A 24139-nucleotide genomic window follows, 5' to 3' on the forward strand; every position below is an offset into this window, starting at 1 on the left:
AGATTGTGACTTTTTATTATTTGTTTTTATCTTTTCATATCAGTAGAGAACATTATCTTTTTAATGATTACTCTAAAAATTGTTAAACTTTAGTCAGTTCTCTACTATTGGACATGTAGGTTGTTTTCAATGTTTTGAAGTTCTAAACAGCACTGTGTGGACATCTTTATATGTAACTCTAAACATTTGTCTAACTTGTATCATTACGATAAATTCCTAAAGGAGGAACCATTGAGACAAATGGGGTCTCACTTTTTGTTTGGAAACCTGGAAGGCAGACAGAATCTTTCCTGAGTGGCTAACCCTCCTGTTGACCACAGGTCATTGAGGACCAAGCTGGCCCTTGTGTGTGAGGACTTCTTCATTGCCCAGTTAAGGTTTTTATCTTGTCTTTCACGTGATCACTTAGCCCAGGTCTGCTCACATGCAGACTTCTAGAATGGTAGGCTCAGAGAGGGTCTTTCAGACCCTACCTTTATGGAATCTGCTGTGATTCAGGAGCCATCAGTTATAGAACTCTTGTGGACTCTGTCTGCCTTAGACTTAACCTCTCCAGGTCCTGATGCCCTTTTTACAAGAGGGTATAGGGCTGTGAGAGCCCTCCCACCTCCGAGTCAAGTTCCTGAGGTTTGGCTGCCAATTGTTTCCATGAGCTCACTTTCCATGATTTCTTCAGAAAGAGGCTAATAAAAATTTTTTTTTACTGGTGTTGCAGCAATGTCCTTTTACTCTCTCCCATGTCTTCCTCGCCTGAGAATCTGCAGGTTGCTTGGTGGAGTGGCAGTGGCGATGAGGGTGAAGAGCTAGCTGGTGGTAGTCCTCTCCCACGGGCTCTGCATAACCATCTCTCCCTTCTTTTCACAGAACATTCTGCTCCAGCCAAGGTGGTGAGAGCAGCAACTCCTAAACAGCGCAAAGGCAGCAAGGTAAGGCTTAGGAGTGGGCAACCCAAAAGGCCTTCCTAGAGGTGGTGGCCTCTTTTCTGTTTCAGTGAATGCTTCTGAGTTGTCAAGTGGTTCTGGATCCTCTGAATAGCAGGCGAGCCCCTTCTGGGCCTCCAGTGTGGTGGTCCAAGTGACGGACTGATTTTGGCCTCTGATCTCTTGGCGGAGCTGTATTTTGGGTGAGGGGCTGAATGGTAGAGGCAGGGTCACCCTGGGGCCCTCATAGAATGTGCCTTGCAGGTTGGTGACTTTGGAGATGCAATCAACTGGCCCACACCTGGAGAGATAGCCCACAAGAGTGTGCAGGTGAGTCTGAGGGAGGTATGGGCAGGATGGAACTCTGTCTACTTGGCTTCTCAAGCTTTCAGAGCCTCAGGTCTTAACCTTAAGAGGAGTGGTTGATATAATCTGTGCAGCACTGAAATAGCTAAGAATCATCATTTGAGCCCTTACTGTGTATCAGGGACTGCCAAGTGCTGTCTATTCATCATTTCACCTCATCTTCACAGTGACTAAAGGTAGGTCCTTTAATTCCCGTTTTACAAATGAGGCCATGAGGCTGAGAGAGGTTAATTACTATCCCTTAATGGCTAAGTGGGAATTGGAAGTCAGGAGTGTTGCATTTTCTGGAGCCAGGGTTCTATATCACTGCTCATGGATTGCCAGTGAGTAAAGCAGGAGAGTGATCATTGGCCAGGTGTCTACCTCTAACATGCCTTGGAGAAGTTTTTATAGCTCCCTTCAGTCCCAGCAGAGGAAGGGCTCCTGGTCAGTCCTCGGTTTCCTGGTGCTTTTGTTCTGAGGTGATGGTCTAGGTTCCTCCCTGGTTGTGACCATCGGTTAGCCTTCAGTTTTCAGACAGTGTTGATGTGGGCAGACCAAGGGCCAACCTGTCCTCCATCCCACAGACTACCTGGATGTGCTCCTGTTGCAGGGAGTAAATGCTTGGCACCTGCAAGCCCCCCAGCCCCTCCGTCCTGGGGATTGTCTCTTTCACTAAGACTTGAGGAAGCTGGAGAAATAGATTTTCTCCTACCTCCTGTCTGACCACATTTCCTAGTGAAAGCATCACAGGTGTGAAAACAGGACCTTAGAATACATCCAGCACAACCTGCCATCACATACTCCAGCTCCCGCTTGGTCTTTCTAGTGACAGGAAGCTCCCTTCCGTCCCATCCCAAGAGACTCTCAGACTCATCACATGTCCCCTGTTACTTTACTTCCCACTGCAGCCACAGTCCCACAAGTCTCAGCCTGCCCGTAAGCTGCCATCCAAAAAGGACATGAAGGAACAGGAGAAGGGAGAGGGGAGTGATAGTAAGGAGAGCCCGAAAACTAAATCGGATGAATCGGGGGAGGAGAAGAATGGGGACGAGGACTGCCAGCGAGGCGGGCAGAAGAAGAAAGGTGAGTGGCTTGGAGGAGGGCTTGGGAGAAGGTGGCAGGGCAGAATTGTGAAATGTCAGAACATAAGGACTGCAGAGGAATTTCAGGACCCCCCAAACAGCCCTTAGGTTGGTTGGTGTAGGCCTCTGGGCCAGCAGGCTTCATATCAGCCATTCGTCCATCAATTCCTTCCCTTATTAAACAAGCATTTGGTAAGCCCTGTTCTCAGCAGTAGAGCCCTATAGGAGTGTGTAAGATAGGTGAAGTCCCCGCTTCAGTGTATTCTTTGTGTGTCTTGATATGTTGCTATCCCATGAAAGATTTCATTTAAAGATGAGTTTTCATTGCCCTGGCTGAAACAGTTAAAGTGCTTTCAGCTGCTCTAACAGAGGTCCAAAGTAACAGTGGTTTAAACAAAACAGAAGTTTATTTCTCTCACCTGACAGTTCAGAGTAAGTAGGCCAGGACTTAAATGGCAACTCTGATTCCTCTCCTGTGGTGTGTTTGCTCTTCTCATTCAAGGTGGTTCACTATTGCCTTCTTATTCCTGCTAGTAAGAAGGGAAAGGGGGAGAGTGGCTCCCTTCCTTTTAGGGGCTCAACCTGGAATTGACTACTGTCACTCAGCTCTCGTAGCCAGCACTTTGGCACAAGTCTAATAGGAGCCTGGAGAGTACAGTCTTGATTCTGGGTAGTCTTGTGTCAGGCTCCAGAAGGGGGTTCTCTGATCATGGAGAAACGATGTCGAGAGTCAAGTAGGAGTGTCCATCATAGTGAGGTCCAATGCAAGAAAGGAATTTGCCTAAGGTCACCAGATGGTGATTCAGGCCTGAATCCCTGGGCAGGAGAAGAAGGGTTGGAAGTAGGGATGGTTGAGAGGAACTACTATGTCAGGTCTTTCTGATGTGCCATTGATATCCTCCAGGGAACAAACACAAGTGGGTACCACTGCAGATAGACATGAAGCCTGAAGTATCCAGAGAGAAACTGGTCTCCCGCCCTGCTCGCCCGACGCCAGAACCACGACACACACCTGCCAACCGCGGGGAGATCAGAGGTATGCACCACCTACTGTGGAGGGCCTGGGCATGGGGGTTACCCTCAGGCCTGACCAGTTCCCCCTCTCCCCATAGGGTCTGAGCCTGCCACCTACGTGCCTGTGCCTGTGGCCCCCCCCACCCCAGCCTGGCAACCAGAGACCAAATCGGAGCCTGCCTGGCACGACCAGGATGAGACATCGAGTGTGAAGAGTGATGGGGCTGGTGGGGCGCGGGCTTCCTTCCGCGGCCGTGGACGGGGGCGTGGTCGTGGCCGGGGACGCGGCCGGGGTGGCACTCGAAGTACGTGAGGCCCCTTTGGGCTCCGGGATGTCCAAGGGAGTGCGGCGGGGGCGGTGGGCAGGAATCGCCCCTCCCTCATGACACCCATTTTCCCTGTAGCCCATTTTGACTACCAGTTTGGCTACCGAAAGTTTGATGGTACAGATGGGCCTCGAACCCCCAAGTATATGAACAACATCACCTACTACTTTGACAATGTCAGCAGCACCGAGCTTTACAGTGTGGACCAGGAGCTGCTTAAAGACTACATCAAACGCCAGATGTGAGTGGGCGGGGCGGGGGGGGCCCTTCTTCCTGGAGAGATGGGTAGGGGGTTGGGAGCTGCCAGAATTTGGCAGCTGGACAGGCCCTCTGGTGCTGGCAGCAGTTGCTGCCCTGGTTGGAGCTAAGAAAGATCACTTTTATGAAGTTATTTATTTCTAAAGTAATACCATATTTACCTTAAGAAATTATAAATTACCACTAACAAAATAGAAAGAAGATGTCGAGACTCTGCCCACTTCTGTGTAATGGCTGCATGGTCAGAGTGCTAATAAACATTGAGTCCTCACTATTGGCAAGCCTAGTGCTAAGTGCTTGACAGGCATTCCCTTATTTAATCCTGCAGTTATTGACTTAAGTCCTTTGAACTGGGTCTTATCCCATTTTATAGATGAGCAAACAGGCCCAGTAACTTGCCCAGAGTCTCACAACTTTTAAGTGACAAGACACATAGTTGAATCCATTTCTGTCTGATTGCAGAACCTTAGCTCCTAACCACTCGGATTTATTGTCTCACAGTCCACTGGGGGAGCCATACAAGGAAATAGAGCATGGCAGTAGAGTTTGATATGTGTTTTAGGAGCAGAAGGGGAAGTGAAGAGTTCGTCAGGCATGCAAAGGGCCTGAAGGGCAGAGGGAATGGTTTGACCCAAGTTTAGGGAGCCATGAGAGAATAACATTTCTTTTCAGCCCTAAAAACTGTTTGTATGTACAATAGGGACGGGGTAAGTCAGAGTCTGTGTGAAGTCACTGGGATATACAGTAGAACATGGAAGCAGTATTTGTAAATGATGCAGCAGCAGTCATACCTGTTCTGCCCTCCATCTAGTGAATACTACTTCAGCGTGGACAATTTAGAGCGAGACTTCTTCCTGCGACGGAAAATGGATGCTGACGGCTTCCTTCCCATCACTCTTATTGCTTCCTTCCACCGAGTGCAGGCCCTTACCACTGACATTTCACTCATCTTTGCGGTATGTCTCCATCCCTGGGGCTGGGGTGCAGAGGAAAGAAAGGTCCTTGTTTGTGGAGCCGGAGTTTGGGCCAAGGCAGGAAACCTTGGAAGAGCTCCTATTTGATTACTTTTGCTAAAGTTCCATGGCTTAGCCAGCCTCTCTCCTTCCCTCCCTTCCTGCTCTTCTTCTTTCTCCTTCCCCTCCCTATCCCCCCCTTTTTATTATGGAAAGTTTCAATCATTTACAAAAGTAAACAATAGTTTAATGAACCCATCGCCCAGCCTTAGGAATTTTCAGCTCATAGCCAGTCATTTCATCTACCTCCTTCATCTGGTACTTCTCCCAGATTATTTTGAAGAAAATGTTAGGATAACCTGACATTTCATCCATGTACTTATCTCTAAAAGATAAAGGCCTGTTAAAAAACATAATTGAAATATCATTATCAAAAGTAAAGATATTAATATTTCTTTACGATCACCAGATGTTCAGCCAATTACAAATTTACCCCACTTATCAAAGAAATTTTCTTTTAGTAGTTTGAGAATCAGGATCTAAATAAAATAAGACCCTTATGTTATCTTAAGTCTCTATTCCCCATTCCTTATAATTTGTTATTTGAATAAACTAAGTCGTATATCTTGCAGAACACAGTGGTGTCATTTAACATATTCTGTACTCCAGATTTTTTGTAAATTGGTTATCTAGAGCAGGGGTCCCCAACCCCCCGGCTGCAGACTGGTACAGTCCATGTCCTATTAGGAACCGGGCCACACAGCAAAAGGTGGTTGGTGGGTGAGCAAAGCTTCATCTCTATTTGCTGCTCCCCTGCACTAGCATCACCACCTCAGCTCCACCTCAGATTATTAGGCATTAGATTCTCATAGGAGCACTGGTCCCTGGTGTCAAAAAGATTGGGGACTGCTGATCTAGAGGCCTGATAAGATTCAGGTTTTAATCCTGCCCTACTTATTTTATTTTATAGATAATGATATATTCTCTCCAGTGGCACATTAGCATTTCATTTCATTCTCCTTGTGATATAAGCCGCTGCTGGCAATCATTGCCTGTTATTTCACTGGGGATTGCAAAATGGTTATACTCTAATTCTATCAATCTGTCTTCATTTGTTAGCTGGAATACCTCTTTGAGGAGGATGTTTGCTTCATCAGCTTTTCATTTACCAAGAGGTTTTTAGTTTGTATAAGAAGGGTAGATAAATAAATGCTGGATTTTTCTCTTTATTAACCAATTTTCAGAATTATGAGTTGATCCCTAGTAACCTTCAAAGGTGACCAATGAGATTTAAGCTTGTTTTTTGTTCTGTTCTTATATCTTTAACAACTTATAGATTCAAACATATTTCATTTATTTCAGTCCATTGCAGTTGATAGGCTGAATCAGATTGCTCCATATTTGGCCAGTGGAACGTTGGTGCATCTTGTACGTGTCCTGCCCAAGATTTGGAATTGGCCATTTTTCCCAAGGAACTCTACTTTCTCTAATTGGGGAAAATGGTATTTATGGTATTTAGACACAACACATGAAAGTTATAGAGTGTTCATTGATACTTGATTGGTCATTGTTTCTGGAGCTTTTTCCCAAAATACATCATGAGATGATATTGTTATTTTCTATTAAAATTTAGGACTACAGGGCCTTACTTAACCCTAAGGATCTTTTATTTATAACTAGTTTTTCCCATGCCAAAAATTCTAATTTCTAATGTCAACATAATTATTCATTTATTTTACTCCACAGTTTATACACGTTATTCTTATACTATCTCTACTACTAAAAACGTGTTTTTTGTATTTTGTTTTTTAATTTTAAATTTTATTTTAACAGTCATTTGACTGTATTTTCAAGTTATTTGAAATAATGTTTGGGTGGTTATGTTTTTAACTTGACATATGTTCATTAGTTTCATTTTGCTTTCAAATTTTAGGAACTGCTTTTTTCCCCTTAATTTCTAATTTATTTTACATTTCTGTAAAAGAGTTACATGGTTCCAAGTCAGCATGGTATATTTATAGTAGTCCGACTTAAAATTCTCTCACTTCCACCTTTTTCCCTTTCTTTTCTTTTTTTTTTTTTGAATTTTTCCGTTATAAAAATAAGCTCATGCCTATACATATTTGTCTCCTTTTTCTTTCTTAGATAATTGGTAGCATATAACACGTGCATTTCTTCACCTTCATTATGTTTTCACTTAACATATCTGGGAGCGTCTACGGCCACACTACCCTGAACAAGCCCGATCCTGTCTGATCTCGGAAGCTAAGCAGGGTCAGGCCTGGTTAGTACTTGGATGGGAGACCACCTAGGAAGACCAGGTGCTGTAGGCGTAAAAAATAAAAAAATAAGGGATCATAAGCTGACAAGGTCCTTGCAATCTGTGAGGTGAACTAAGGGTTGCCTCGCCTAAAAAATTAAAAAATAAAAATAAATAAACATATCTAGGAGCATAGTAATATATATCTTTTCCTATTTTTGCCAGTATGTCTTTGGTGTGAGTTTATAGAAGAGGGATGACTGAACTAAAGGGAAATGCATGTGTAATTTTGCTTACTATTGCCTGATTCTCTTACAGAGTCTGTGCCTTTTGCATTCTGTTCTCACCATGAGTATATGAGACTGCCTCTTTCCCCAGCCTTACCAGCAGAGGATGTTGTGATACATTGATATGTTTTTCTCTTATATTTAAAAGATTTTTTAAAAAGACTTTTTTCCCTTCTTCACTCTTCACCCTTTTTCCTAGAGACAAATACTCATAACAGTTTACCTGCAAATCTTAGAAAAATTTTTATTTGTATGTTTTTACTTAAAAATTCAGACATCAGTGGGCTCTTATACTCGCTGACCTAGACCTGTTTCTTTGTGCTTCTTTCCACCTTGGCACATGTGAGGGTGTTTTTTAATTTCTGAGTAGTATTCCGCTGAATGGATGGATATACCCTAATTTATTTAAATTGCTCATGTGGCAAGTTAGGAAGCCTCCACATTTTCGCCTGTTGCTGACAATGTTACTATGAATAGACTTTTTTTATACTTCTTGTTTGTGCAGGTATTTCTCGGGGGCAGATTATTGGATGCAGAATATTAGAGTCAGGGCAGGTGTGTTTTTCATACTGGTGCCTCCTACAAGTTTGAACATCTCACTTGTCCACCAGTTGTGGAAGAGGGTGCCAGTGTTCTTTTATTCCTGTCAGCGCGGAATGCGGAACTCATGCCTGAGCGAGTGGGGGCCTGGTCATCTACCAGCTTCTAAATCTCAGTCTGTCCAAGTCTTTCCTCTGAGCCTTCCCCTTCCTTCTCCTCTGCAGGCCCTGAAGGACAGCAAAGTGGTAGAGATTGTTGATGAGAAAGTTCGCAGGAGGGAGGAGCCCGAGAAATGGCCTCTTCCTGGTCCCCCAATCGTGGATTATTCTCAGACCGATTTCTCTCAGCTTCTCAACTGCCCGGAGTTTGTGCCCCGCCAGCACTACCAAAAGGAGACAGGTAGGTACCCTGTGGGCATACAGATGCCTCCTTGCCCTTGTCCTCTGGCCAGCAGTCCTCCTCATCAGGAGGACTGGAGGGATGAGGACCTCACCTTTCCACTCTTCAGAGTCGGCGCCTGGCTCTCCTCGGGCAGTCACCCCAGTGCCAACGAAAACAGAGGAGGTCAGCAACCTAAAGACACTGCCCAAGGGCTTGTCTGCCAGCCTGCCTGACCTGGATTCTGAGAACTGGATTGAAGTGAAGAAGAGGCCTCGGCCCTCCCCAGCACGACCCAAGGTGAGTGAGGCCTGTCCCTTGCCCTGAGGTCTGGGGGCCCAGGCTGGAGTGAGGGGATATTGTATAGACACAGAGCTCTGGGTGGGCTCTGTGGGGCTAGCTGGCAGGCCAGTGGCTCAGAGTCATAATGTAGGCTGAGGTCACCAGTGACTGTAGGAGGGTTGATGCGGCCTTTTTGCATTTCCAGTGATGACCACCCCTCAGGAAAGCCCTAGCTGCATGAGTTCCTAAGTAGCATTTTTCACAGGAGATCATGAAGCCTCTGGTAGCAGTGTCCCAAGTTTCTTGATGCTTGGCTGTTCTTTTTGCTCCATTTAAATCTCTGGGGCTGTATTTTAAGTTCCTTTTTCCTGAATTTGTCCTCATTGCACCTTTGTAAGCCTCCCAGGCCCTCACTAGAGGGGAAAGGAGAGGGAGCTGATGCACATCCTAGACAGAGTCTATAGACGAGAACATAGGTCTCCTGTCAGTGATGGCTGGTGTGACCTTGGGACATTTTTTTAATATCTCAGTATCTCAGTTCCCCCTTCTTCAGATGGAAGGAAAGAGGAGTTAGACTGCTAGAGAAATAGTAAAGCAATGTACAATAGTACTAATTGAGGTCACTGTTAGAAAAGTGTTTTACTCTCAAACTGAAATTACTGCCTTCCTTTTCAGGAACAGATTTTTGCTCCATCTCCCTCCCCACTCCCCATACCCTCTTTGGTCTGAGGCTTATAAAGAGGCCTCAGAGATGACCTTGGACTTTGGTCTGTGGAAATCTGTGCTTCATTTTCCATTGTACCACTGTGACTACCTCCCTCATCTCCTTCCTCTTCCCTGCCTTTTCAGCCCCAACTTCCTTATCTGTTCTGGCTGCGGTCCTCCAAGAAGTGTCAGAGATCAGGTTAGAGTCAGGAGGAGAGAGGTAGTAAGTGGACAAAGGCCTTACAAGTTCCAGGCCTGCAGACTGCGAAGGCTTTGGAAAGGCTAGAGACAGCTTAGCCTCCATTCTAGAATTACAGCCCCCAATCCCACCCGGCCTGTCTGGAATCCTAAAAGAGAATAGGTTTGGAGTTTATATGGAAAGCTCTTTGCACAGTAGAAAATTGACAGATGCTTCTTTTCAAAGTCTCAGATCAATTCAGCCTATGAATAGGCTCTGAAAGATTTTCTTTTTGCCGAAAACCCCTTGTTTCTCTTGCCTTTGGGACATGCTATTTTCTCTGCTTAGTACACCCTTTGTCCCTCCCTTCGTCTGCCTTATACTCATTTTTTAGTAGTCCCTTCATTTAGAAAGTCTTCCCTGACTGTCCTCATCCCCGCCCCTATTGGTTAAGTGCCCTCTCCCTGTGTACTGCTACGAGTACTATGTGTAGTCTTTACTGTACCGCCTTGCACTCCATTGGCTGGTTGGTTGACTTTTTCTCCTGCTTAACCGATCTGCTTAAGTTCAAGGACCTTGTCTTGTTTGTTCTGCTTTTAGCTTCTTGCACGGGGCCTGGTACCAGTGGGTACTTGCTCATTCATCAGTTGAACATTTGCTATTGCTAGGTCTCAGTCTAGATACTAAGGATATGATCCTTGCTTCATGAAGCTTTATTGGGAGATGTTGGGTAGATTGATAAATGGATGATTCAACCTGCTGAACTGCCATGTACCCCGTCATAGGCTAGGTGCTGTGTAGGATATAAAGGGGAATGAGAGCAGTTCCTGACTGTAGGGAACTCGTCATCTCATTGTGAATGACTCTGATGTGAGCTGTGTGGAGAGAAACTTGGAAACCTTATGGGAGATGTCCCATCCTTTCTCCACGAAGTTGCCTCCAAGGCTGACACATGTGACTTTATGGCATTATCAGGGCCACAGTTGTGACAATCTCATGTTTAGGGGTTGAGACCTCTCTATCATGGGACAGCTGTGGAACCTGGTCTAAGGACACCCTGGTAGTTCTGTCTTCCCTTGGTCTGTCTCCGTTTTAGAAGTCAGAGGAGCCCAGGCTTCTCCACCAGACCTCTCTGCCTCAGCAGCTGCCCTCTCAGCAGCTGGTGTCAAAGGATCAGGATGAGCAAGAGGAACTGGATTTCCTGTTTGATGAGGAGATGGAGCAGATGGATGGGCGGAAGAACACCTTCACTGCGTGGTCTGATGAGGACTCTGACTATGAGATTGATGACCGGGATGTCAACAAGATCCTCATTGTCACCCAGACGCCACCTTACATGCGCCGGCACCCAGGGGGCGACCGTACAGGCAACCATACCTCGCGTGCCAAAATGAGTGCTGAGTTGGCCAAGGTCATTAACGATGGGCTCTTCTACTATGAGCAGGACCTGTGGACAGCAAAATTCGAACCTGAGTATTCCCAGATCAAGGTGAGGTTCGGAGAGAGAATGGTGAGGATGGGGCCTGGGAGCCTATAATGCATGGGAAAGAGGAAGGCTGATTAGCTATGTGACCTGGAGTGCAGAGCCTCAGTATCTTCCGTGTAAAAGGGGGTGACAGTTGAAACCTTACTGGGATATTAAGAACGAGAAGAGCTGTGTGAGCATTTGTAAACTCTGCCAGTGTGGTTACTGTGCAACCTGAGCATCCATATTTGACGTCATAACAGTCAGACACTTCTATAGGGAAGAGAACAAGAATTAGATTGTCATTTCTATTCTTAAATATTTAGGCATATAAAAAAGTTTAAAGGCTTTTTAAGGAGCTGGCTTTGAGTATGGAAGATGGAAAAAAGGTAGGTCTTTTAAAAAACAGGTGCTACATGGAAACTGTCAAAACCTCTGTTGTAGGTTTTTACAGAGTGAATATAATATATGTGGTGGAGGGTGGGCCTTTGGTGAGCCTGTGTAGTGAGTAGTGTGTTTGGTGGAGGTGAGGAGAGAGTGGCAGGAAGAGATTTGGGGGGAAGTCTGCAGTGAGTTCCTGAGGAACCAGACGGAGTCCTGATCTCAGTCTGGAGACAGAGAAGTGTGGGCAAGTACTAACCCCTTCTAGGTTAGCACATTTGTACCCAGGCGACTGGGTTTGAGGAATAGTGATGAGGCAGCTGAGAGCCTGGGGACCAGAATTCCACGTATGTGGACGTGGGAGCTGCCCTCTCCAACTTCCTGCACGTCTTGATTCCTAAACAGGCTAGGGCAGTCTTCTTACTAACATCTTTCTCCACCCACCTTGTATCCTCTGCAGCAAGAAGTTGAGAACTTTAAGAAAGTCAACATGATCAGCCGGGAGCAGTTTGACACACTAACTCCTGAGCCCCCTGTGGATCCCAACCAGGAGGTTCCTCCCGGGCCACCCCGATTCCAGCAAGGTGAGGGGCAGCACTTGGGATCCTGGCTTGGGCGGGAAGGTCCGAAGCCCTCTGTCGGGGCCTTCCAAGGATAGATAGTCACGGGCCTGCCCCTACTTGCTGACCCCACTCTGCCTCTGCAGTTCCCACTGATGCCCTGGCGAACAAGTTGTTTGGTGCGCCTGAGCCCTCTACTATCGCTCGCTCCCTCCCAACCACTGTCCCAGAGTCGCCAAACTATCGTAATGCCAGGACCCCCCGTACTCCCCGGACACCGCAGCTCAAAGACTCAAGCCAGACATCACGGTTTTACCCAGTGGTGAAGGAAGGACGGACACTAGATGCCAAGGTGAGGTGTGCTCCTGCTGGGCTGCTAAGAGTCTTGGGCCCATTTCACTGCATCCCAGTGCTTTGCTTCTCTCTTGCCTTGTTTAAGCCAAGAAAATGCCAGATCCCCCATCTGCTCTGTGTTCTTAGGCTGGTGGGCCCACCTGAGACTGAGTGACCACATCTACAAAATGGACTAGATATGGGAGTGGTGGCCCCATGTAGCCATGATAAGGCCTGAGGAGGACTCACCAGGTTTAGGTCCTTGGGCAAATCACTTTGTGCCCAAGCCTCGATTTTCTTCATCTGTGAAATGGCATACGAGCTCCTAGCTCATGGCTGTGGACATTGTGAGAGAATAAATGTGAAAATGATTTGTAAATTGTGAGATGACATACCTATGAGGGGATCTTACTCCAATAAAATGCTTGATATGCTCCTCACACTTGTATGAGTACAAGAAATAACAAATACTGGACTGACCTTTGTAGATGCCTCGGAAAAGGAAGACAAGACACAGCTCCAACCCACCCTTGGAGAGTCATGTGGGCTGGGTGATGGATTCTCGAGAGCACAGGCCCCGGACTGCTTCCATCAGGTGTGAGGCTATGGGGAGGAAAGATCTGGCTAATTATGGGGTGGGTGAGAGAGCCATGAAATCGATGGGATCAGGAAGAAAGAACCTCTTCGTTAAGAAAATTTTTAAAGGAATGTTCATCAAAATCAAAAAACAAAACAGAAATCTGTCTTAATCCTGGGAACATAAGTTAAGGGCCTGGGAAGAGAAAGCCTTCTTTCTAAATCAGTAGTATCACAGCTACATGGGTCCAGATTCTCAGAGAATATCCTTGAATTAATTTCAAATGAGGATATTTGCTGCCTACCTCAGGAGAGCCAGATAAATGAATAAAAATGCAGGTTCCTGGGCTCTACTCCTCGATGTGCTAACTCAGCTTCTGGGGGTAGGGCCCGGATTCCTTTTTATTTATCTTTCGTAAAATGGCCCCAGTGTTCCCTGTTCCAAAGCAAGGTTTGGGAGCCACTGATGTGTGTACTCTATTCCCTACAGAGGTGGTACAGACTGAAATAGGCATGGTTTTAAGAAAAATATAGATGGGTTAACCTATAATAGCTCATTCAAGAAGAAAGTAAATGTTAATTCAGGATAAAAAAAAATTGTTAAAAGTTGAGGTTTGGGCATAGTACCGATCACTGCCTTTAAATAGCCCCATCACCCGCGATGAGTCTCCCAATCTGTGAGCCTTAGTGACCTCTTTGTAATACTGTCCAAAGATTGATGCAGAGAGCAAGTCACCATGACTGTAAGTCAAGGGCCTAGCACAGTACCTGGACTTCCTTGTTTGTTGCCATGTGAGAGGCTGGATCTTAGCTGATAGAAAGCACAAGAAGGGCCCCTGCTAACCTGATGGCCAGTTTCTCTGGGGAACCTGGTGACACTGTCTCTCTTATGGCCTCTGTAGCTCCAGCCCCTCAGAAGGGACACCTACAGTTGGCAGCTATGGCTGTACCCCTCAGTCGCTGCCAAAGTTCCAGCATCCTTCCCATGAGCTGCTCAAGGAAAATGGCTTCACACAACACGTCTACCACAAGTATCGTAGGCGCTGCCTTAATGGTAAGAAGCACATGGGGACGGGGCTAAGCCTCTGGGGTCACTGCTTAGATCCAGAGTGTAAGTGCTGGTGGAGTAGGTGACTATTTTCTCTGACCTCAGCAAAAAGTGATGTGACATTATAGCAGGAAGAGATGAAGTTATACTCAGTCCGGGCAGTTTTGGAATACAGAAGGCTGATAGGATCTGGCACTGGGAACATTCCTGTTCTTTGATCTTCCTCTACTGATAGAAAAAGTGTCAAGAGTTTTCTTCCCATTTCTGGCAAAATCACCAACTCAGCCATTGTCCATTGTGGTCCACTGTCCATCACAAAACGTATATGTGAGGCAGCATGTATTTCCTAGAACAGAGGTTACCTCATTCCGGCCTGTGGGCCAATTCTAGCCAACAGCATATTTTAGTACAGCCCTTGAGCTAAGAACAGTTTTTACATTTTTAAGGGGTTGTGGAAGGAAAAAAAGAATTTATGATAGAGCCCCCATGTAGCCTGCAGCACCTAAAATATTTACTCTCTGGCCCATTACAGAAAAAAGTTTGCTTACTCCACTCTAGAAAATAGTGTAAGGAAAAGACTTCTCCAGATGTTCTCGTGTTTCCTTCTGTCACAAAGTGAGACATCTTTTAACTGTAGCTGTGTAAAGATGCTCAAAACCAATCTTAATACTCACTTGTAGTTATTAACTCATGCTACCCCCTTTGATTCAACAAAACATGGATGCTAAATGCTCGATTTATCACCTTTTCACCTGTGTGTGTGTGTGCGCGTGATAATAGCTTTATTGAGATACAATTCACATACCATACAATTCACCTGTTTCAAATGTACAATGTAATCACCAGAATCAATTTCAGAACATTTCCATTGCTACAGAAAGAAAACCTGTGCCCCTTTACCCCTCACTCCCCATTTCCAGCCGCCCCGCCCCCAACTCCTCCTAGGTCAACATAACCACCAGCCTATTCTCTATGGATTTGCCTTTCCTAGACTTTTCATATAAACAGAGTAATTCAATATGTGGTAACTGGCTTCTCTCCCTTAACATATTTTCAAGGTAGCATGTTTTAGTACTTCATTCCTTTTCATTGCCAAATAACATACCATTATATGGATATACCACATTTTTTTAATCCACTCATTAATTGATGGGCAGTTGGGTTTCCCCTTTTTGTCTATCATGAATAATGTTGCTGTGAACATTCCTGTACAACCAGTATTGTTAGAATCTTATGGGTTCTTTCTGAAAATACTTTGCCCATGTAAGTAAGGACATCCACCTGTGTGTCTCTCATACCCCTTTTGTTTTGTTTTTGAGTGGATATAGGTTTTCATTTTTCTTGGGTGAAAGAGTGGAATTGCTGGGTCATATGGTAACTGTGTTTAACTGTTTGAAGAACCATGAGATTGTTCTCAAAAGTGGCAGCACCGTTTTATTTTCCTGATAACATTATATATGGGTTCTTATTTCTCCACATCCTCCCAACACTTGTTATTGTCTGTCTTTGATTATAGCCAGCCTAGTGGGTGTGAGGTGATACCTCCTTATGGGGTTGATTTGCATTTCCCTGGTAGTTAATAATGTTGAGCGTTTTTCCACTTTGGCCATTTGTATTTTTTCTTTGGAAAAATGTCTGTTCAGATCCTTGACCTATTTTTTAACTGGATTGTTTGTCTTTATGATTAAGTTGTAAGATTTCTTGATATATTCTAGATACGTTTCTTATCAGATACTTGAGTAGCAGCAAATTTTGTTCCATTCTATGGATTGTTTTTCCTTTGTTGATAGTGTCGTGTGAAGCACAAAAGTTTTTAATTTTTTTAATCAAATTTATCTTTTTTCTTTAGTTGCTTATGCTTTGGTGTTGTGTACTGTTTTTAATGTTACCAATTTGTGCTTGTTAATATTGTAGGATTCCTGAAATAATCATTGATAACGAATACTTAATGTAATTTGTTAGAATGTACAAACTGTTTTGCATGCTTTTCTTTGTTCTAACTACGCTTGAGAGCTATACCATTTGAGGTAAAGGGCTAGACCAGGCTGACCTGGTTCAGAAGCTGGTGCCACCTGCTTCTGGTGAGGCTCAGGCCCAGTGCCTGGCAGCAGGGCCTGACACAGAGTAATTAGTGCTCAGTAACTATCTCCTTAAAGACTAAAGAGGCAGGCGATGAGCAAGGGAATTGGAAGGTGCTGGAGAAAGGACCGAGGTCCTTTAGCTCCAGGATCGTTTTCCCCCTGAAGCACAGGCAGCCTGGTCCTGACACACGTCTCCCTTTCTTCCTCCCCCATCAGAGCGGAAACGCTTGGGCATTGGCCAGTCTCAGGAGATGAACACTCTCTTCCGCTTTTGGTCCTTCTTCCTCCGAGATCACTTCAACAAAAAGATGTATGAGGAGTTCAAGCAGCTGGCTCTGGAGGATGCCAAAGAAGGCTACAGGTGAGCAGAGTTGGAGAGGGGGCTCTGGCTGGTGCTTGGCAGGTGGCGAGGGGTCCCTGGTGGGTCTGCTTCCAGACTGTAATTGGAAATCCCTTGTGTATGTACTTCACAAACTTTATTAAAAATTTATTGTTTTAGAATGAGTAATATATACACATGGTTCAAGATTCAACAGTTCAGAGATTATGTAGTGAAAAGTCTCATCCCTGTCCCTTGCCATCTAGTTCATTTCCCCAGAGGCAACCAGTATTGTTAGAATCTTATGGGTTCTTTCTGAAAATACTTTGCCCATGTAAGTAAGGACATCCACCTGTGTGTCTCTCATACCCCTTTTGTTTACACAAAAGATGACCTCTGTTACATATGCTTTTTGCACTTTGCTTTTTTACTTCATGCTATATTTTAAAGATCATTCTATATCCATTCATAAATAATTTTCTTGTTCCTTTTTATAGTCTGTATGGATGTACTATAATTTATTTAGCCAGTCTCCTATTAATAGATACTTTGGTTTTTGTCAATATTTTAGTATTAAAAAACCCTTTTAAAGACTTTTCTTTTTTCCCCCAAGTAACATGTGCTCTCTCTGTAAGCAATTTGAAAAGTACAGAAATGTTTAAAGAAGTTGGGGGAAAACATTCTTCAGTCCAGAGACAGCCAGTGTTGATGTTCTGCCATAGTTCATGTTTTTAGATATCATTCCGTGAATGCCTTCTTGTTTCTTATTTATCATTTATAAACATAAGCATTTTCTGTGTTGTTAAAATAATTAACTTTTTTGCCTTCTTACAGAAGTATGTCTTTTTGCTTGAACGTTTAGAAAATGTAGATAAGATCACTTAAAGAGTTCCAACTCCAGAATGATAACCAGCGTTAATGTATTTACATGTGTGCCCTTCCAGACTTTATACGCATGTGTAGATGGAAGATTTACGTATTTGTTTCCAAAAATGGGCTCATTTTACATATGACACTTTGAAACATTTCATTTCCACTTGATTATAAGCATCTGTCAGTATCCATAGTGAATATTTACATTATAATTTTTAATAGCTTATATTATTCTAATATGAGATATTCTAGATTTACCATGTTTCTCTTAACTACTTACTACTTTATTCTTAGACATTTAGCTTTTGTTTAATAATTCTGCTATGAACATTTTTGGTACATTTGCAAAATCTAAATCTGTATTTTTGGCCATTTCCCTGACATGTTCCTAGAAGTGAAATTTCTGAGTCAGATAAATTAACAGACCTACTCATTGGCATGGTCAGATGGCTTTGCAGAGAGCTTATCCCAGGGATTGGCAGGCTTTTTCTGTAAAGGGACAGACAATAAATATTTTACGCTTTGTGGTCTCTGCTACAGCTACTCAACTTTGCTCTCGTAGCAGAAAGCAGCCAATGACGCTTCACAAACGAATTGGAGTAAACAGACGGTGTGGGCAAGGGGCTGATATTCATTTGGCCAGAGTTTGCTGACCACTGGCAAACTATAAACATTTAATGTTGGACCCACTTAGACTAGCATAAAATGTTAGCCTTCCTAAAGAATATTTGCCATTTCCTTGATAATCCATTGTATTTAAACTGTTTTGCAGCTCATCTATTAATGTGGGTACATTTCCTTGTTTTACAAGTGAAGAAACTGAGTCCTGATTTCACTGACTTGTGCTCTCCTACAGATATGGTTTGGAGTGCCTTTTTCGATACTATAGTTATGGCCTGGAAAAGAAGTTCCGGTTGGACATATTCAAGGATTTTCAGGAGGAAACCGTGAAAGATTACGAAGCCGGTAAGAGCCACCTTCCCCTTACTCCCCAGTTGAGCCTGTATCACCGTACCTCCCTCTCCTCTGAACCTGTTTATTCTCAACTACTCACTGACCCAGCATCTCTTTGCTTCTCTCTCCTCTTTCCCTACAGGTCAGCTCTATGGGCTGGAGAAATTCTGGGCCTTCTTGAAATATTCCAAAGCCAAAAATTTGGACATTGACCCCAAACTTCAAGAATACCTCGGCAAATTCCGACGTCTCGAAGACTTCCGAGTGGATGTGAGTTTTCCTGTAAAGAAAACTAGACCAGAGATCAGGAAAGAAACGTGGGATCTGGCCACAGCCATGCCACTAACCCAGGGAACTCCTCCCACCCTCCCTCCCCCCATTTGAGCCTAGTGTTTTCTGTAAACTAGGGGGTGAGAAGTGGACAGTGAAGGCTAATTGAAAGGAGTAATAATACAGTTGCGTCTCCCTCCCTTTCCCATGGTAGAAAATAGCTAAACCATCAATGTTCTTTCCCACTTATGTCTGAGCCACTGGATCATCAAGATGGACACCCAAGGAGATGCTCTTTCAGGAAGATGCCAGTTCCAACCCCAGAAATTTATAATAAATTATGTTCAGTTCTTTCTCTTTCACCACCCACCACCCTTTTGCCCCCCCCCCACCCCCCTGCATCTCCCTCAGCTCTTCTTAGAGCCGTGGCTCAACAGTGACATCCTGTGGTGGATCAGGGTTATTGCTACTGGGTGTTTCAAGGAAAGTGGTAATTGGAGTAATTGGACATGTCTCTGCTGGATGCTTCAGGGACTCCAGAGATGAGTGAAACTCTCTTACCTTCAAAGAGTTTATAATGTAGTTGGGATATGCCAGTTATCTTATTTCCCTGAAATCTTTCAGCAAAAAGGCAAATACAAGTAAATAGCAATAATAGTCCACATTTATTTTAAAAATTGCCTTTGATCGAGTGTTTACTATGTGCTTGGCACTCTACATTGACCTCATTTAACCTTTATAAAGTGGTGAAGTGGGTAGGGTTTATCATCATCGCTGGAACAACAGGTAAACTGAAGCCACTGACCACCCAGTGACATTGTGGCTGCACTGCCCGGGTCTCCCAATATAAAGATGAATAGATTTTTTCCATCCTTCAGTACTCCCTCCTTTAGGAGTTGGAGGTGGGTGGACATGTGCAGAGAACCTTTGTAATAGGAAGACCAGTTAGGGTGGGACAAGATGGGCTCAACTTTGGCACCCAGAAAGGGAAGGAAATGTTCTGAGGTTATAGGACCTTAAGTGGAGCGGCCAGACTGGCTCATGGTCTGACGCTTACATCAGTGTCCTGCTTAGGGCCTTGAGGGGATGGGGCAGTCCCAGGAGCCTCTGGGCCTTCTGAGCTGAGTGTTCTCAGCATATTGCATGCCACATTCCACGTTTCAATTCCTGAGCAGTGATCCTTTCTCATAACAGAAGCAGAAACTCATAAAGGCCTGGTTTTGAGCAGTTAGTGGACTCAGTCCGTATTTTCTCTTCACGAAATACAAGCTATATGGGATGCTGGGCAAATTTCTGTGCTTCATTTTCCTCATCTGCAACATTGGATAATCATATCTGCATCCAAGGATGGCGTAGAAGCCATGAGTGAATACATAAAATAGCACAGTGCTTGGCATCCTAGCATAGCAATGTGCTCAATAAAACTAGTAATTCGTTTTTAAGGTTAAACCTATTCGTTATCTATATTACATTTGAAGATGAGAACTAGGAGGTCTCTAGGCAGCGTGGAGGAGGTGTGGGTAGTATCCCCTAATCACCCGTGACTCCTCCCTCTGTTGCAGCCCCCCATGGGTGAAGAGGGCAACCACAAGCGACACCTAGTGGCAGCAGGAGGTGGCAGCGGTGAGGGCAGGAAGCGGTGCCCGTCCCAGTCTTCCAGCAGGCCTGCCACCGTGATCAGCCAACCCCCCACACCACCCACCGGCCAGCCCATCCGGGAAGATGCCAGATGGACAGGCCAGCACTCGGACACACAGACTTTGGGAAAGTGAAAAACCGCTTAGCCCTGGGGGTTTGGGGGTAGGGGGTGGGCAAGAGTCCATGGAGGTGCCCAGTCCCAGGAGAGTGGACAGAGAAGGGACAGGCCTGGAGTCACTAGGATGGGCCTTCGTGCTGAGTCGCAGTGTATACACCATTTGGGCTATCAGAGGTCCCCCTGGGCAGGAGCCTCCACGTACCCTCTTCCCCCTTTCTCCATGACTCTTCCTTACATCCTAGCTTCTTCTACGGGGGGAGGGAAAGGGGGGAAATTTTTTTTATATATATATATATATATACATATACATATATATATATCAAGTTTTAAATTATTGATAGTTCGTCTGGATTACCAAAATCACTCTGTAGCCCTGCCCGCGGCTGGTAGGCCGCAACCCTGGTTTTCACCCCACAGCCGCCTCCTGCTCCCCTTCAAGCCAACTATGCAGCCCACAAGAGGCCCTGTGGGCCCCACTGTCCAGCTCTGTCCCGTGGAGGCTCCGGCAGCACCCCTGGGCCCCATGATCACTAGCCCCTTTATAATCTGGGGCTTGCCATCACCGTTGTTCTCCCCCTGCTGTCCCCACCAAGCCCTTCTGCCATCTTCCGGGAGAAGGAAACCAAAGGATCTAAAAGTGGAGGTGGGGGAAGGTTTTGGCCTTTTCCCCACTCCCCTCTTCCCATGCCCGTTACTCCTCAGCCCAGAGAGACGCTGCTCATACCAGAAAAGACTATTGAAAGATGATTTATTTTATTTTTCTCTGACCTTTCCATCCTTGGAAAAAAAAAAAAGACAAATCCAGACAAAAGGCCAAAAAAAAAAAAAAAATCAGAAAACCCCCACCTAATCCACAGAAAGTGATATCTTTCCCTTAACCTTGGAATTATTTTTGTTTTGTTTTGTTCTTGGAAATAATATTTTTTTAAAAGTTGCCTTATTGTGGAGCGGGAATCTGAAATACCCAAATGCCTGTTTTCCTCGGTGGAGTCAACTTGAAGAGCTCCCACCTTCTCTGGATGTGCCTGGGCTGAATTGGCTAGAATCTTTCTCTGGACTGAGTTGCATGTACAGAGCCTCCTGCCTGGAGGCACGAGAGTTGGGCGCGGCTTGGATGAGAGCCGCACCCGAGATATCCCTGCTGTTGCATCGTTTGGAGCTGACGTCCTGTGTCTGTACACTGCTGCCACTGTCGTGTCCTCGCTCTGCTTACTGTCGCCTCACGCCAGGCTCTGCCCTGCCGTGACACCCTTCATCCTACCCTTGGAACCCCAAGGCCAAGATTGCTTCAAACTGTTGGAGAAGAGCATTGGCCTGGATCTGTGACACACTTATGCTCAGCTCGACCATCTCCCCACCTCGCGGGGGAAGGTGAACACCTGACTGCCGAGGCTCGGAGATGTTTCTTGTGCTGCCCTGAAAGGTCTTTGAGACCTCAAGGAGGCTTCGACTCATACAAGGTGGAGAAAGATGCCATTCTCCTCCCTTGTCTGGTGGGGTCTCCCCATCTTGCATCCCCCTCTGCAAGCCATCCCTGCCCACCCTCCAGTTGACCCTGCCTGGGAATGAGGGATGAGGAGGAGTTTTCGGGGCTGGGGAGAGCCCTGCCAGTTGGAGAAACCCCACAGCAGGAAGGTATATGTGGACATAGAGTATACCTGACTTCTCCAGCCACTGACTGCTTGGCTTGGGCTGTGAATGACAGTGGAATGGCTGGAGTCTACTAGTGTCTGAAGCTAGGACGGGTGACGAAGGACTGACCTACACACACTGGGCTGTGTGTCATGTGTGGGAGTGACAATGCATTCACCCCCAGTGGGGACCAGGCAGCACAGAGAAGTTCATGGTAGTGTTATTCAATCACTGACACGTCCTTGGCCCTCTTTTTCAAGTGTTCCCTCTGTTGGGCCCAAAGTATGGGAGTAGGGGACAGTTCCCAGGCTGGCAAGGGCTTGCCTCTGTCTCGGGCACTTCATGTCTTTTGGTCTGTGCCCTCACCCATCTCTGCCCTCCTAGTGGCTAGTATGTGGGAAGCCCATCTCAGTTGTCTCAAAAGCCAAGGATGTGTGTCTGATCTCTGCTTTGACAATGGGATCTGAGGCCTTTTCCTGCCCAGTCTGGTGCCTGCCCCATGTTGTATCAGACACTGGACGCTTGCACCCCAGCCTCTTTCTTGCTTTATTTCCCCTTTTCTTCAGGTCGCTCAGCCCTGTACTGTATCCAGCACCGCAGAAACCTCAGTGTTTGTCCTCTGCTGGGTTTGGGGGCACAAGGAAGCCTTGAGGGTGTGGGGAAAGGCTGTTCTGATCTATGCTTTACTTCCAGGCCAGGGGGCTGCCATCTTCTCCCTGATCCTCCCCACAGACACCACAGAAAGAGGAAGGCCCTTTGGGGTGAGGAGACGACTTCATCTCAACATAGACTGAGGATGGGGAGGGAGGAGACTTTTTTTTTTTTTTGGTAACATGTTAGGAGTTGATGTTGCAAAGAGTAGTTTACATCTTCACTTTCTGAAGACACTTGAATTTAGGACCGATGTATCTGTGACAAGCATGCCAGGAGTGGCAGGGGCCATCAGGGCTTGCCACTTCACATCCACCATCCTCCCATGGGTATCCAAGATCTGAGACACAAAGCAACAGCCTGCTCAAATCCTTCTGTTCATCCTGTGCCCTTCCAGGATTGGTCCATGCCAACACAGCCTTCGGGCATCAAACATCAGAAGGTCTGTGTGCCTCAGCCCTGCTAAGGGGCAGGTTTCTCTTTCGCCCTCTCCTGAACCTGGGAGCAAATGTACCATTAGAGAGTGGTTGCAGGCCCTGCCCCAGCCTGGACCCTTAGGGCTCAGGTGGAGGTGCTGAGCCCCCATGTCAAAGTTGTTACGTTTTGTTTTGTTCCGTTCCATTGTAGCTCTTTTTTCCCCCCTTTCTTGATGATTGATTTTACAAAAGAAAGTAAGCTGCTCAGAAGGCCCTGCAGTGGCAGGGAGGGGCAAGGGAGACAACTCGCTAAGGAGGGTAGGGGTGGTGTTTTGCCAAAAGCCTGGGCAGAGCGGTATGGATCATCTGGCACCCTCCTGAGTGGGACCGCAAAGTATCCTGTGTCGAAGGGTCCCTGGATTTGCCCTAGCCCCACCCTCTCCTTCAGCCATGTTGATGGCAGAGGCAGAGACGATTGGAATTTATAGCCCATTTCTCACTGGAGAGGAAAACTTGCCATCTGGCTTTGTGGAGAAGGTTCTACCTTATGCTCATAGTACATTATCTTTACCATGTGCTAGGATATCACATTTAAAAGGACAAAAAAATGTAAAATACTTGAATGAGCTTGTATTATAACATTAATATTATTGAGAGTATCCGCTTTCCAGGCTGAAGTGATTCATTCATTATTCTAGTCCTGCTTTAGTCCTTTGTAATTTGTGGTAATTATGCTTTTCTTTTTAATACAAAAAAAAATGTATAAAAATAAAAACTTGAAAAGGCACAGTACTGGCTGGTCTCCCATCTGGGGTACAGCTGTTGGGTCTGAGGGACGGAGCCTGATGAGGGAGGAACATTGCTCTGCACATGAAACCTTTACAGGGCTCTGCCATTGGGTTTCTGGGGAGTCTGGATAAGGCATGGGGCTCCTCAGAGAGCTGCCGAGGCTGCTAATGCAGCCAGGTGAAGTCCTCAGTAGTCTTTGAGCTTCTGCCAGCATTGAATTCATGTTCACCTTGTGTTCTGAGATGTTAGAGCTATAGCCAGTGCCACAGAACAGAGACGCTATCCAACAGAATTTCAGGGTTTCCTGTGCTGGCTGTAGCCTGGCTTTGTGGGAAGAAGTTGAAGATTGCTGTGATTTCTCACAGGAGGGTTGGCACAGCCCCTCATCGAACAGATTTCCTGGTGGGGTGTAGAGGAGTAACAGTTCAACACTCTGACCTTAAGGAATCCAGGTCAACCACTGAACCCTGGGGATTGATGCCAGGGAGGGATAGAACAGTGAGC

The 24139-nt window shown here is 45.6% G+C and overlaps 1 protein-coding gene and 1 non-coding gene across 4 annotated transcripts; both read left to right on the forward strand.

Moving 5' to 3' along the window:
• Window positions 1-864: 864 nt before the first annotated feature.
• On the forward strand, window positions 865-23633 carry LARP1 (La ribonucleoprotein 1, translational regulator). Of its 3 annotated transcripts, none has more exons than XM_039836674.1 (18): window positions 865-926; window positions 1185-1250; window positions 2177-2351; window positions 3255-3386; window positions 3463-3669; window positions 3769-3931; window positions 4760-4904; window positions 8213-8387; window positions 8497-8666; window positions 10628-11020; window positions 11838-11961; window positions 12084-12289; window positions 12759-12865; window positions 13749-13900; window positions 16192-16336; window positions 18024-18133; window positions 18264-18391; window positions 19954-23633. In XM_039836674.1, exons 3-18 carry the CDS (start codon window positions 2228-2230, stop codon window positions 20161-20163), a joined length of 2691 nt encoding a protein of 896 aa, XP_039692608.1. In that variant the 5' UTR covers window positions 865-926; window positions 1185-1250; window positions 2177-2227; the 3' UTR covers window positions 20164-23633. The 3 variants fall into 3 exon arrangements, with proteins under 3 accessions (XP_039692608.1, XP_039692609.1, XP_039692610.1); XM_039836675.1 differs by having other exon boundaries at window positions 3463-3591; XM_039836676.1 differs by having other exon boundaries at window positions 3463-3570.
• On the forward strand, window positions 7116-7234 carry LOC120581782 (5S ribosomal RNA). Its single transcript, XR_005647379.1, has one exon. It is a non-coding gene; the product is annotated as a 5S ribosomal RNA (ribosomal RNA).
• Window positions 23634-24139: the final 506 nt, after the last annotated feature.

This window comes from Pteropus medius, unplaced genomic scaffold, assembly GCF_902729225.1.
Source record: "Pteropus medius unplaced genomic scaffold, Ma_sr-lr_union100, whole genome shotgun sequence".
In the NCBI taxonomy this organism is placed as follows: domain Eukaryota; kingdom Metazoa; phylum Chordata; class Mammalia; order Chiroptera; family Pteropodidae; genus Pteropus; species Pteropus medius.